The sequence below is a fragment of the Heliangelus exortis genome, chromosome 5 (assembly GCF_036169615.1).
Source record: "Heliangelus exortis chromosome 5, bHelExo1.hap1, whole genome shotgun sequence".
NCBI classification, from domain to species: Eukaryota; Metazoa; Chordata; class Aves; order Apodiformes; family Trochilidae; genus Heliangelus; species Heliangelus exortis.
Window position 1 is genome coordinate 14,636,533 of NC_092426.1, and position 14,379 is coordinate 14,650,911.

General features: G+C 37.2%; 1 protein-coding gene across 2 annotated transcripts in view; it reads left to right on the plus strand.

Annotated features, from left to right (window-relative positions):
- CLMN (calmin) overlaps positions 1–14,324 on the plus strand; it is a 76,244-nt gene extending 61,920 nt beyond the window's left edge. The window contains exons 9-14 of one of the 2 annotated variants that reach the window (XM_071745686.1): positions 1,325–2,638; positions 3,659–3,837; positions 4,928–4,988; positions 6,015–6,076; positions 7,050–7,115; positions 7,564–14,324. In XM_071745686.1, the coding sequence (XP_071601787.1) occupies positions 1,325–2,638; positions 3,659–3,837; positions 4,928–4,988; positions 6,015–6,076; positions 7,050–7,115; positions 7,564–7,717 (1,836 nt within the window). In that variant the 3' untranslated portion in view covers positions 7,718–14,324. The remainder of the gene's footprint in view (positions 1–1,324; positions 2,639–3,658; positions 3,838–4,927; positions 4,989–6,014; positions 6,077–7,049; positions 7,116–7,563) is intronic. The other variant, XM_071745687.1, reaches the window with a different exon arrangement.
- The last annotated feature ends 55 nt before the right edge of the window (positions 14,325–14,379 follow it).

Consider the following 14,379-nt stretch of genomic DNA (forward strand, 5'->3'; position numbering starts at 1 on the left):
AACATAAAACTCAAACTCATTTCTAATGTTTCACATTTTTGTTAAATGCAGTCAAGTGGGTTTCCTTTGGTGATTGTTAAAATGCTTTAGGTAGAATTGTGCTGTTAAACATTTACATCCAAATATAACTTTCTGAGGTTAGATCTGGATACATAGGCCTCTACTACTTTGCTGTATTACTTTCAGAATAAGGCTGAAATTTATCCCCTCATTGATGATTCATTGGACTTTGAATGTCATTTTGACTTCTATCTTACCAAGTTTAAGGGCCACAATCAGTATGGATTTAGCAGCAGGTATCAAATACATATCAGAAGCTGAGCCTTGTCAATGCAACAATCTAAAGCATTCATTGTAAGCATGAAATAAATTTCACCTTAAAGGACCATGACTTGAATGCAGACTTCATAAAAAAATAACAAATTGGGGATCATGTAGGGACTGACAGTGTCAGGGATTGACAAAGGTCTTTTGGAGAAAGAGAGGATAAAGTTACAGAGGAATTAAATGGTAGGAGTCGGAATACTTTGGGAAGAATGGGAAGTCAAGGAACCATAGAGGAAATTTGCATATGGTGAAAAACTGTTCTGGAGGCTGCTCATGCTTCCAGATAAAGCTAGTTCTACATGGTCTTTTGTTTTGAAAGATTGGACTCAGTGTCCCTTGAGTATCTGGGTAAATTTTCTTGCTATAGTACATACACATAAATGATGGTTCCTACACAAAAGGAGTTTCTTCTCATTTCTTGAATGAATGTTCCTGTTGGTATGTATCTTTAGCTTATTATGTTGGTGGGCATTACTACGTCACTGGAATTAGAATTATTATAATAATCTTAAGATTCATACCAGATTAGATGAGCAGTAAGATTTGTTGGTGTTAAGACTTGTAGGCATTTTAATGGGCAAAGAAAAAGCCTACTTTAAAAAAAACACAGTGTGTTGGAACAGACTAATGTATGTTAATGTATTTTCACAGTGTCTATAGTGGATTTGCTAGATTTATTTTATTACTAAGGTTTGGGATTGTGTCAAACAGCCAAGCTTCACAGGTGCAGCAAGGAGAGATGAATGCATTAACAACTGAGGAGTAGGCTTGTCTGCATTCTGATTTTCTTGTACAAGTGGCTTCTTGACATTGAGCTTTGTTCAAGTCACTTGACTTGCCAGATTGGTTTCCCTATTTTGAAAATAAGCAAGTCATTAACTGGCCATTCACAAAGTAATGGGGTGATGGGCTAGGCAGTAATTCTCTCTGTAGTAGTGTTTGGGAAAAGTAATATTTTTATAGGATTTGTCTTTTAATGGTGTATCATCACTTACAGGAAGATTTTATGGATCCCGACAAGGAGCTTCCAATTGAGTCCACATATGTCCATATCAAAGATTCACCTTCAGAAAAAGAAAGCAAAATCTTGATTTTAAGTGAAAGTGATGAAAACATGTACATGGTTAATCATGAAAGGCGTCATCCTGCACCTCCAAAGGTTCTTATTCATGACACCCCTGAGAGATTGCCATCAGAAACTGCTCCTGAAAAATGTAATGGGAAGTTCAGTCAAGTGTTAGGTGATTCACAGGAAATGTCTGAAGAGGAGCCTCAGAGGCCCACCTCCCTGAAAATTACAGGCTCTGTCAGTTTTGAATCCAGTTCCTCTTGGGAGGGTCTAAGTGATAAATTCGTGCCACGTGAAGGGGCCATAACTGATGGTCAACTGAAACAGAATGATGCCCCTTCTCCACCTGTTCCAACACATCAGAAAAATTCTCTTGACTCTTTTGAAGACTATTCTGAAGAATTAACTAAGGAAACCTCAACTGAATATGACAATGAAACTAAGAGCCTTTCAGCCAATACTTCTTCGTTGAGTCCATTATCCTGGACTTCAGGTATACTTACAGATGAATCTATAAATAAAGTAGAAGAGAGCAAACCAAAAGCTTCAATTATTTTACCGGAAGATACCTCAAAACAAGAGGATACACAAAAGTATGTTCTTCAACTTCTAAATGAGGAAATGAAACTTCCACAAAATGAACATACAGATCAATCCCCTGGCTTTGAGACAGTAGAGAGTAACCATTGTTCACTGAATGGTTCTAATCTCAAAAGCCAAGAACTATCTAGACAGCATGAAACATCTGATGACTCTCTCTCAGATGTGCCTAAAAGTTCAGAGGACCCCGACAGCAGTGATGAAGCTGACTCTTCATCTGAAGTGCCACTCAGTTCTTCAAAAGTATCTGTGATACCCCACGATCTCTTTTATTATCCACATTATAATGTTCCCATATCAGCAGTTTTGGATGCTTACCTTGAGCCTTGTATTGGAGGATATGATATTGGAAATAACAAAAAAGATGCTTCTGAAACATTAAAGGAAATTTTACATGAGAAGGGCTCACCAGAACAGAGCTACAAGGAAGATTCTCCAGAGCCAGACCTGAGGAATAAATTAGGTGTCCCCCCATCAGAAATGGATACTGAGAATGGCAAGGAGGAAGCAACAGAAACTAACAGCCACATTAATTCTTCCAATGAAGAAGTGCCATTGCTAGCAGAGGAAGAGTTAGAAATTGAAAAAGACAGCAAAAAGGCCACCAACCATCAAGATACCACTCTTCCACAACATCCTGAGGTGCTTTTTTATTATCACTATTTCTTTGTGCATATATGAGGGATTAGAATCTGACCTCAAGGGTTTTCATTTGCTTTCATTTTACAGTGCTTTGGAGAAATATGTAAAATTTACTTGGTTTCCTGTCCCATAACACTGTTTGCCACAGCCCCCTACTGGAACAAATGGTATTGCAACCCCCTGAGATTATCTGACATTAAGAGAGGAAGGCCTAGTACTGCAAAAATGTAATTTTAAAATTATGTTTTAAAATAATTTGATGTTCCTGTATAATCCTAGGCAAAAAATAATTATCAAATAGGGTATTTTAAATAATTTTTAATTTCTGAGATTAGCAGAAAGTAGTATTGCTGATAGATAAAGGATACAGGCAAAGGTAATTTTTTTTTCTGGATCCAATTAATTTTGCCTTCAAAAATTTAAACCAGTCTGAGTAAGGTAAATTACCTGGGCAAAACTTTTCTACACTGGAGGAGGAGAAAGGGGATTTTGGTAATTATTCTGTGTATTGGATTTAGGCCATTTGCTACTGCATCTCTTCTTGCAGACACTGTTTTTGAGTTGTCTTACAAATTTTCCAAAGCAGTAATTTTAGACAGTGTCATTCAGGAATGAGTGTCCATTTAATGTTGCTCTACATGTTTCTTAGGCAAGTTGCTTGGACATGTTTTAGTCCCAACAGTTACTGTAGTAATGAATTCAATTTGCTGTTAGCTTCAAAGACTAATTGGGGATAGAATAAAATAAGTCTTTATGGATTACTTCAAAGAGCCATGTCATGTCATGACTTCTTATATAAAAAAACCTGACAATTGTATGTATGTTGAACTGATGATAATTTATAGCTTAATGGATCCAAAATTATTTTCAATAAATTAATTGCTTTTTATTCTCCTTAGTAAGACATTCAGTCTTGGCAAACATTCAGTTCGACATCTGACTGGGCTACATCACTAAGATATTTGGAAGGGTGGAGAATCAGTATTGTTATCTAATGAAATTGTCTCTTAATTTCAACAGCCCCTAGTAGACCATCTAGAGCATTTCTCAACAGCCATGGAGATACCAGGAAAAAATAGTAACATGGAGGAAAAAGGGAAAAATATGATCAAAGCAGAAGATTTACACATCTCAGAGTTTGGCATTCCTACTCTATCACAAGATAAACTGGAAGAAATTGCTGATTGTCAGGAATTCAGGTATTCCACATAAACTTTGTCTTAAATACACCTAACTGATATGAATGCCTGGTCTTCTGAAGTGTGCCCTGACTATTGGATGTTTCTTGTAGACTTTCTTTAGGAGCAGTGTCTTGGGACTCATTGGCTTTTTGCTGTGTTTCTCTTAAGCAAGTTGAATGATTCAGTGCCAGTGGGACCTAATTTGACTTTGCTATACAAGCTCAGCCACAAAAAAGCCAACTGGAACCTCAGTACATTTTGAACATAACCATGTTATACCTGTTTTTTCAACAGAAAGAGTGTTTTATAACACAGAATTCCTGTGCACTGTGACACTGCTTCGTTCCAACAGATGAAATGTTGGCCTTTTTTTACTGTCTATGAACAAGTGAATGAGCCTGTGGTAGTTTGACCTTGCCTGGCCACCACGAGCCCACGAAGCCACTCCCTTACACCCCATCCTCAGCAGGATGAAGGGAGATCAAAAGATCAAAAACTAATGGATTGAAGTAAAGGCAGTTCAGTGAAAATAAGCAAGGGCCACAAGTTAACTGCAACCCAGCCAGACCCAGTACAGAGACAGCCAGCTCACATTACTCCATTCACTTCTGTTCCCTCTGATGGTCTCATTTAGTTCTTGGGGAATGTATTTGAGTGGGACATGAACTGTAATTTATTGGTGCTTATCACTATAGCACTCAAATGAACTTCAAAGAATTTGCTTAGAAAAAAACCCCATTGTCTCTTTCAAGTTATCTGTTCACTGCAAGGTCTGTCAATCTTTGCTTTATATAGACAGCCATAAAACCTGGTGTATACTCTCACTTAAACATAAAGTATAGCAAATGTGCAAAAACTTATCAGATACCATTTTTCAGAAAAGATTCCAGTTTGAGCATATGGATTTTTTTATTGTGAGTCAGATTTTGCAAAAGCTATCTTTTATGATGTTACTGGTGAATTCAAGTCCATATTCAAATATATGCAACAATGCATTTATGTGGGTTTTCATAGTTTAAAACAAGCACATGCAATTGCAGTGTCTCTCTTTGAAGTCATGGCTAAACTTAACTTTCTGATAAAAACTTTGGTTTTGCAAACATTTCAGGACCAGTAACAGTGATTCCAACACTTACCTCCGAAAAAGGTCTCCTAATACTTCCAAGGAGGTGAGTATGAGGAAACTTACCCAGTGCTGTTTCTCTTCAACTCCAAAAGTTCTTATACCACATAGGGTTTTACTTTATATGTAAGCTCTGTGATAACACAAAAGTCCCGTGACTTCTAATAGTTTTAATGCCAAAATGTATAAATAAAAAGCTTTATTGAACTCTTCTAAATATATGGAGTGGAACCTTATTGAACTGCAAATAAACCCACACAGAAGTACACAGTACTGCGTTTAAATCTGTTGTAACTTTATGGGTTACTTTTTAAGAGCTGCAACATTTGCCTTCTTTGAAGCTGCCTTTATTTGCTGCTGCAGCTTCTTTGAGATTGTGCATTCTCTGTACATATGTTGGTGTCCTGCTCACAGCCCTGCAAAAATGACAGGTGTCTTTTTATGAAAGACTGGGCTCTTCCCTTCATAGTAGCAGTGTGTTATGTTATCTCAATAGCAGCAGCTAACTCTGAAAGGATTCTAGTTGTAATGTGAAACTGCACCCTTAATGGCCAGTGTCATTCATCCTGGTTTCTTGAGAGTATGCTAAACAACTGAGCTCTGGCTTTTTATTTTTTAACTTGGAAAGAAGGGACAGCAACAGCAATCTGGGCACACTGAGCAGCAATAGGAATATGGCTCTTTCAGCACAAAATAAAATTCTGACGTTGGAGTTTTAAAGAAATGCTGCCACTGGTGTTCAATAGAATGTAGGTCTCATACAGGGGCTCTAGTTTTGCAATGCTGTCAAAGCTATCAGAGATACATCTAACAAGGCAAGTTTTAGTCAACTGAATAAAAAGAGTTAAAAGAACAAAAAACAATTTTTTCAAAACTTTTTTCCTTTTCTCTGTGCTTACCAGGCTGCAGTGGTGGATGTGCAGGTAGGGAATAAATTTCTAAGCACACTTTCATTTTATTTGAGCAGACATTGAAAATACTCTCTGCATAAATACACATGCTACTTTCTGCTTGCAAGATGCTGAATTGTATTTTTTACATAATCTATTTCTTATGTGTTTGTTTGTCTAAGGAAACTTACATTGAAAATGACCAGAAGATGACAGATATGGGTGAAAATCCATTAATCATCAGGTGAGTCTTTCTTATTCAGACAAAGCCTTTTGCAAGGAATCCATAACTCCTAGGTAGCTCTGACAAGGCTCCAAAGGGAAATTAAAATAAACTGTAATGGGGGATACTGACTGGACATCCTCTGTAATGTCTCAGAGCTGGTATTTCCCATAGGTGTAAGGTACAAAATTTATTAGTAGTCTCCCCCTTGACTAAATGGTTTTTCTTGACTTGAAAGATTCAACTACCTAATCAAGATAGTGAGCACTTTCCCCACATAATGGATATATCAAAGCAAGAAAAGAGTAGGAGGACTGAAAATATGAGGCCCTCTGGCAAGGGTGACTCTTCCCAGGTTTGGAAGACTGTCAAGACAATATTTAGTGTGGACAGTGCCAGGGAAAAAAGCTTCAGTGGAATTTTGACCTCTGTTAGGGCACCCATGAGTTTCTATAATTCATAAATGCTTTTAGGGTCTGTATGTGTATATTATTTAGGCTGTTGTGATAGATCCTAACTCAGAGAATTCATTCCTCTGGTATTAGGATCTACATATATATAAGAAACAAGGATTTGTTTATGTTTTCACTCTACCTTGATGGTGAATAATACCTCCCAGAAATTCTAGTTAAAATGGTGGCTGCATTTAAATGCAGAAAACACAGAAAATATTATCAGGATCTTGTGTCTTACTTTCCTTGTCCTAACATTTCTGTTTAAAAAAAAATACATGAATAGCTGTCACAGTTATGCCTCTTTGCAGACAGCTGATATTGTGCTATTTTTGTGTAACACTCAGATATGTATCCAGTATAATACCTGAGCAAGTAGGATGTCCCAAGCCAGGAAAAGGGCACATTAAAGCAGGGCAATAAACAGTTTTAGCCAAAGGTAGATTAAAACAAAAGTCTACCAGAGGATAATTCATATAGTATTATTAAATAAGTGTAACATCTTGCATCTTTTTTAAGAAGACTTTTTTTGTCTTTGTGAGCTCTCAATGGTGCTGGCAGAGTCCATCGGGATTTGCTCTTAAGAACCACAGCTGGAATTCTGGAAGGTTGGAATTTTGGAGTTGTCCTACAAAACCTCAACTGCTATTTGGTTTCTGGAAGTCTTGGGCTTTTTCTATTTAATATTTTGGAGCCTGACAGAAGAAGCTCTGAAAGTAGATGATTTGGGGAAAGTATATCAAGTCAGATAGATACAGTGTGTAATTAAAAAGTGAAAGTTTGACCAGTGTAGCCCAAAGCTGTGTTTACTGTTCCCTATATAAAAGGGTATCTTTTTAACCTTGCATCAAAGGAATGTACTGGCATGTGTTTAAACTACCTGAGAACTTGTCCAGTTTTCTGAGGATTAATTGCTATGTATGGTTTTGCTTCTATGGAAACACAGTGCTGAAGAACTGTTGTCTTTTAGTGTGCCCTCTGATCTTCACAGTAGATATTAACAGTGAAATTTTTTTCTGCTTTTTCATGCATCTAAACAAATTCTCCTGTTTTTAGGAAGAAAAAGGACTTGGAAGCAAGTGAGACGCCAGCACCAGCTCATGAGATGGAGATTGTTGAGCAGCCAGAGCTATTCTACTTCATCATTTTCTTCTGGGTGCTGGTCTACTGCCTTTTACTGATTCCTCAGCTCCGCAGCAACAAAGTTTGATCACTCTGAGGTGTGGAAAAATAAAGGACAGTGGCTGGATTGTTTTGTGTATCTGCATATGAGTATGTTCCTTCAGGTGAAGCACAAACAGAAATGTAGGACCTGGTATTTTGAGTTTATAATCAGGTTGTTCTCAGTTCCTCTACTGTTGTGCTATAAAAATGTCTAAGCACATTTTACATTATGGTAATTGTGTAAATATATATAAAAATTACCTGATTTAGTAGATGCAATTTTGTACATTTGTGCCTTGCTTTATAAGATGCTAAATAAAACCAGATAATTATCAGTAGAAATATGAACAGTTCAGAGCTCTAGTCTTCAAAAATTATTCTTCTGGCTCCATTTACTTATGTAGGACCAGACAGTTGTGGAAGAGGGATGGTGGTGACTTGCCTATGAACCTGTCTGACCTGCAAGAGCAGGGCTAGAAATCCTTTGTTACATTTTCCAGGGAACTCAGAGAGAGCTGGAGGCAGAGCAGAGCTGCAGGTGGTGGAACATGCTTACCCCAGGAATTGATTACAATTTTAATGCAAATCCATCAGAGCAACAAGATCAGGTTGAGGGCTAACTGGGTGGAGGAGTTAGGGTTTTTAGGATTTAAATTGATTTTTATCCTGCACCTTTTGTTATGTTTAATTTGCTGGAACAAATTGAGTGTGAAGTGTGAACAGCATCCATATTAGCTGCTTCTTAGAATGCATCAAATGGGAAATCTTAGCCCAGAAACTGCTGTAGTGAATACCTGAAGAAATCCATTTTTTGTATCTTACTGATGATGGCCATCTTTGAAAAGATCTTGAAGAAATTCAATAAATTTATCAGGAGCAGATAGCATGGGTTTGATTTGGCTTGCTTTTGTTTTGTTTGTTTTAAAAAAATACCTTGCTGCTTCTGAGACTGCTTCTGCTGCTTTGACTTCCCAGATACAGTGAAGGTTTCACTTTTTTTAAGATACGAAAAAAGAACAGGTAACCTGAATTGCTGAGGCTACTGTTAAGACACAAGTACATGGTAAAAGTATTAGAAATACCCTTTAAGTGCCCAAATCAATACCAAAAGAAGTGACAGATGTAAAATTAAATACAGAGAAATGTTGACAGCTGGTTCTTGCTTTCTAGTGAAACTGAAGAAAATTTTGTGGCTTGTCCATAGACACACTTGAGCCACTTCTGCATCTTGTAATTCTTGTCCACATCAGTGATCACTTTAGGATATTTAGTTTAGGATTTTTGCCAGAGGAGGTGTACCTCTACATTACAGGACAGAAGAGAAGGCTTCAAATTCAATTTAATAGCAGTAACTTTTCTCTATGTAACTTGTAGTGATTTGTAGTGTAGTCACTATTTTTCATCAGCACGTTTTTAGTTTCCTAGTATGCTTTATGAGATTACATCCTGTTGCTGCTTCCACTTGAAAATTTGTAGGGTTGACCACAATGTGCTTCCTAAAATGCAGAGTTTCATAATTCTCATTGAGTGAAAGTTACAATGCATAGCTATAGGTATAACATATTTTGGTTTAGTGTAAGGTGGATCTCTGCCTTGGCTTAGTTTTCAACTGAATTAACAGTACCTGGTCAGGACACATCAGAATATATAGCAACTAATTTGCAGGTATTTAAAACCTGGTTTTAGTCACGTCACCTTCCAGGGTAATCCTAACCAGCCATCATACTTCATTCTTCTTTATAAACTTTTTGCTTCCCTGTGATTTTTCTTCTGAGCAGCAGTGCAGAGCAGGAGATCAAACACTGAAGGTAAAAATCTGAATCTCTTTCAGTCAACAGAAAGCTGAAATCTTTTCTATTCTGTCCTGTCGCCCTTGACTAGAGTTGGATTCCCCCCATGGAACTAAAACTAAGATCCTTTCTGCCTCCTAAGTCCAAGCTTCCCAACTTAATTCAGGATAAATCAGAGTAAGGAAAGTAAAGAGTCTTTCATCTTGCTGATAAAAATGTTCAGCATTTGGAATCAGATGATGATGTTGTGCATGAACTTGTTTGTGCTTGTTGATGAAGACAGTGATACTTTATTCCAAAAGAAAACCTGTTAGAAATTTGGAAGATGCTTTCTTGAAGTAGATTAAAATATGAAATTGAAGGGCTGGTATTTTTTTCTCTTGAGAGAATTAATGTTAATACCAAGAAACTTTGTATCCTTATCTTGAAATCCAGTGAATACCAGGCTGAGGCATGGCAGCTATTTCATAGCAGCAAGTAGCAAGGGACACTAGTCTGGAGTAAAAGTCTTGTGTGAGATCTTCATTGTGTCCCATTCCTTATGTTCTCCTTTGGTTTATAACAACTTTTTCTGAGCTTTGTATCATATTCTCTTGTTCTTCCACACTTCTTAGTCCTCAGCAGAGGTTATCTGTACTTGAAGTACAGTCTCTTTGCAGAACTTTACAGCTGCCAAAGTTCATTCAAAGAAAACTCCCTTGCCATCTCTCCTTCCTTGCTCGAAAATTAATGAAAATGAGGAGGTCTTTGGATGTCTCATCTTAACAACTGACATACAAAGTAAATGGGAATGCACTGGGGCTGTCAACTTTGTGATTTTCTTCCAAGAGGGAGAAAACCCAGGGTTTTCTTTTTCGTTTCCTACTGATGAACAGTGACTGAAACAGTGAAATGAATAGTTCAAATGTCAAACAGCATCCAGCAGTCCTCTTGATCATCTCACCCAGTGTTTAAACTGATGTACAGTTTCCAGCAGATCCCATGAAGAGATAGAGACTTTTTCTTCTGTGCAAAACAGATGAAAAAAAACCCTAAATTAGTCCATGGTACTTGGCATTAAGTTGCTTTCCAAATTTGGGTTTGTTTGCCTGTGTTGTTCTTGTTACAGAACCAGTCTACCTTACCTGTTCCATGGGTAAGAAGATCCAGGGTAAAGAGTTAAGGGTGATAATACTGGCACAAAAGAGTCCCAGCTCATCAGGAGTTTTTCCATTATTTGGAACTGTAAACAAGGGACAACTGCATAAGCATCAGCTTCCCTCTTTTAAATTGATGTGTAAGCCTCCACTTCTTTGTCCACATGGCAACTGTCCAGTCCCTCAGTACAAGTGCCCCATTCGGAAAACATTGCTTGTTGATGGACTTTGTGTCCTGCTCTGAGCTTACAGGATAAATTTGTGAAGCTGATTGATTTGTGAAGTCTGATTGTGAAGCAATAGCAAAACCTGTTTTAAATTGCTGGCTAGAGGACTGGCTTGAGGCATTGGAGGTTTTAAAGGCTGGTGGAAAAACTATCCATTTTCCAACAGATATGCCCACTGTTGAAATAATTTTTCCTAGGTTTTTAAAAAATGCTAAGCTTGTACTGACTGCATTTTGTATTTTGATTTAGCAGCAGGACTCAGATACACAAGGGTACCAGTGTGTTACCACTGTTTCTACATCCCATTGTTCTTGAGCAAATGTGTGGGTAGCACAGTATTGTGAAGTGTAAGTGTCAGGAAGTGTTTGAGAATCACTGGGTAAAAGATCTTTGTTCACAGAAGCACGATTCAAGACTGAGAGACAACTGTAACAGGATTGTTTAATGTTACTGTAGTTGTCTAATTTAACTGCAAAGTGGTTTGTTGTGATTTTATAGAAAGAGCAAGGAAAGATAGCTGTTAAAGACAGAACCCTGGTTAAACTTTTATGGGGCAGATGGCTTAGAGTTGAAGAAATGAGTTTAGCAGTCACATAATCTACAAACAAATCTATATGATCAGTGAAAAGACAGGACAAGCACAGATTAGAGTAAAAAAAGGACAATCACTTTTCAATGCCATGAATATTTTTGATGGATTGAGCTCTAAAATGTATTTTTATTGCGTTTCTAGATTGTAATGAATGTGTCTACAGAATTTTATGCAAAGCTTGAGAGTTCAGCTGTTTTAAAATGATTTTTTTATATAGCAGTGATTATTTTATCTATATATTTAATAGAACTGTAAAATCATTTTACGAGTACCTGTAAAATTCTATGTGTGTGATATGATTATTTATTAATTATGATACATGAGAATGAACATTTAAGCTATGCATCAGCTGCATCATCCATTTGAAAACTGGAAACTGCAAACAGGCGAAGAGTCCTTAATGAACAGAAGACTGGAAAAACATGGGAAATGATTGAATACAATTGTGTGATTCGTAAAGCTGTATAGCAAGATGTCATTTTGTGATGTTAAACTTTCAGCTAAAGCAGCAAAATCTACCCAGTGATTAAGCTACTTTCTTCCATTAAAACTTCCTGAGGCTGAAATTTCTACATGTTAATATTTGGTGTCAAAACACAAATCTTCTACATCTTCTGGAGAGTCTCAATTTACTCCAGCTCAGTATGACTCTTAACTTTGTTACCTTTTGAGCTCCATTGAGTTTACAGGGGTGCCACGCAATACCCAAGGTTGTGGGGTTTTTTAGCATTTTCTGCACTGATCCCCAGAGTCAGAGCTTAGAAGATTAATTTGGCCAGTGTATGTGGTATCATCTTCAGCCATCTAACAAGAAAACTGTTACAATAGTGTATTGTCACTTATGCTAGCTTTAAGTACCTGGAGCCCCTTCTTGCCAAATGCAAACCTGAATGCATCCAGTGATGTGTTCAGTTCCTTGACTTCTGTAGAAGTCAATGCAACACATGTGTGCTAAGCACACACTACAGGATCTGGCCCGGAGGGGGACTTAACATTAATCACCTGGGCCAGGAAGTAGCTGAAGCTCCTCTGCCTTTAGGCTGGATCCCCTTAAATCCAAGGTACACAAACAATCCCATCCACTTCAGTTAACCCCTCCATACACATAGCATTTGTTTGCCTAAATTCTGCAGGACTAATCCCCTCTTCCTTCTGGGAAGTTAATATCCATGGCCATTTTTGATTAAGGAAACAGTAGTGAGGTAACAAATGGCTGGAAGACAAGAGTGAAGTTACAGGCTGGAATGTGGCCGTGAAAGGTCCCAAACAGCTACAGCCAAAAGCTGTTCCTTTGACAATGGGTTGCCCTCTGTTTTCCATGAGCCAGAAGGTAGTGGATCTCAATGGAGGCAAAATTTTTGTATTTCCATATTTGCTATATCTGGTCAGGTAAATAACATCAAGTTCTCCTCGGCATACCACTGATAACATTATTTACAGCTGCCCAGTTTAGGACTGTTCACATTCCAGGTTTGTATCTAAACAGGACTTGCAGTCTGGTTTCCTCACAACCGTACAGCATCAAGATGATGAATCTGTCCATGTGGGAGGATGTGAGGTACATGCACATTAAAAGATACAAAAGAGTCAGGTTCTGCATGGAGAAGTTTGCTCACTCTATCCATTGTTTAACACAACTCTAAAACTCACAAAGGCTGAGAAATTAACTTTTTTATCCTAAAGTACATTTCAGGGTTATCGTCACTGAAACTGTGGAACACGAAAATATTTCTTTCCTCCTCTACCTGTGGGATATGGAAAACTTCCTTCCTCCTCGGTGGCATTTTTGAGGAGTCCTTTCCAGGCAGCTGATATTGGAAAACAAGTCTTGTGATGTTTTCCCATCATAATGGGACTGTCTAAGTTAAAGTATCTGGAACATAAAACTGGCACCTGGTTGATTAATATACTTCATAAAAACCTTAGAAGAGGCAATAAAAATAATTAACTTTACCTTGGTGAGAAATACTAAAATGTACCACTCTAAGGATAGATCCTGGCCTTTGCTGCTGTATCCAAGTCAGGTAATATTTTATTCTGAGTAGTTTCACTATTTTCACTGGGCCTTCCTGAAATCTCTTTAATTCACAGAATAGCTTTGCTCTGTTTTCAAGGACCAATTTGTAGAGGAAGGACCTCATCCATAGCCATTATTAGACTGTCACAGAAAATCATCAGTGTTTAGTTAGAAATGACTGGTCTGCTTTAAATCACATAACTTTCAAATTTTATGCTGCTCATTTTTTTGAGAGAAATGATGTGGTCATTTTTTAATGCCAAATACTTACAGAAATTGAATTAGTCTATTTTTATTGTAGTAGAGAAAATAAACTTCTGCTTTTGTCTTGAACAAAACAAAACATATTTTAGCAGGCATACCACTTCGTGCTATTGTATTCTTCTGTGTAAAAAGCTGAAGAAACTGGTTTACCCTTTTGTTAAAATTCTCCAGTTAAAAATGTAATCTGTGAAGTGCTGATTTGCTAAAGAGCTGATGAGACTTTTAAGTTGAAGACACCAATTGTAAGGAAGGAATGTAATATTTAAAATAGGTTTCTCTTTGGCAGTTGGTGAGGACTGAGGCTTATTTAAATGAGAACAAAAAGTGGGAGGATTTTGAGTGGTATCAAAAGATACACTGAAGGAAATGCGATTTTTTTTGTACTTTCAAATACATTTCTTCTGAATGCTTTCAATCAGTGATATGTATTGAATGTTTGCACTTGTTGCTCAAGGCTAATTTTTGTGAGAAAAAAATATATTCTTGTGTATAGTTGGTACACTAGAAAACAAAATGTTTTTAGAAACTGTTATGCTGTAATAAGAATAGTATTTACTAGCGAATAGTTCTACTTTATTTTATAAAAGCTCCAATTTTGAAATAAATGGACAGGCTTCTTGAACATAATCTGTTAATCTGTGGGTTTGTGCTTTTCCCCAAGAAAATATCTTCAAACATGTCA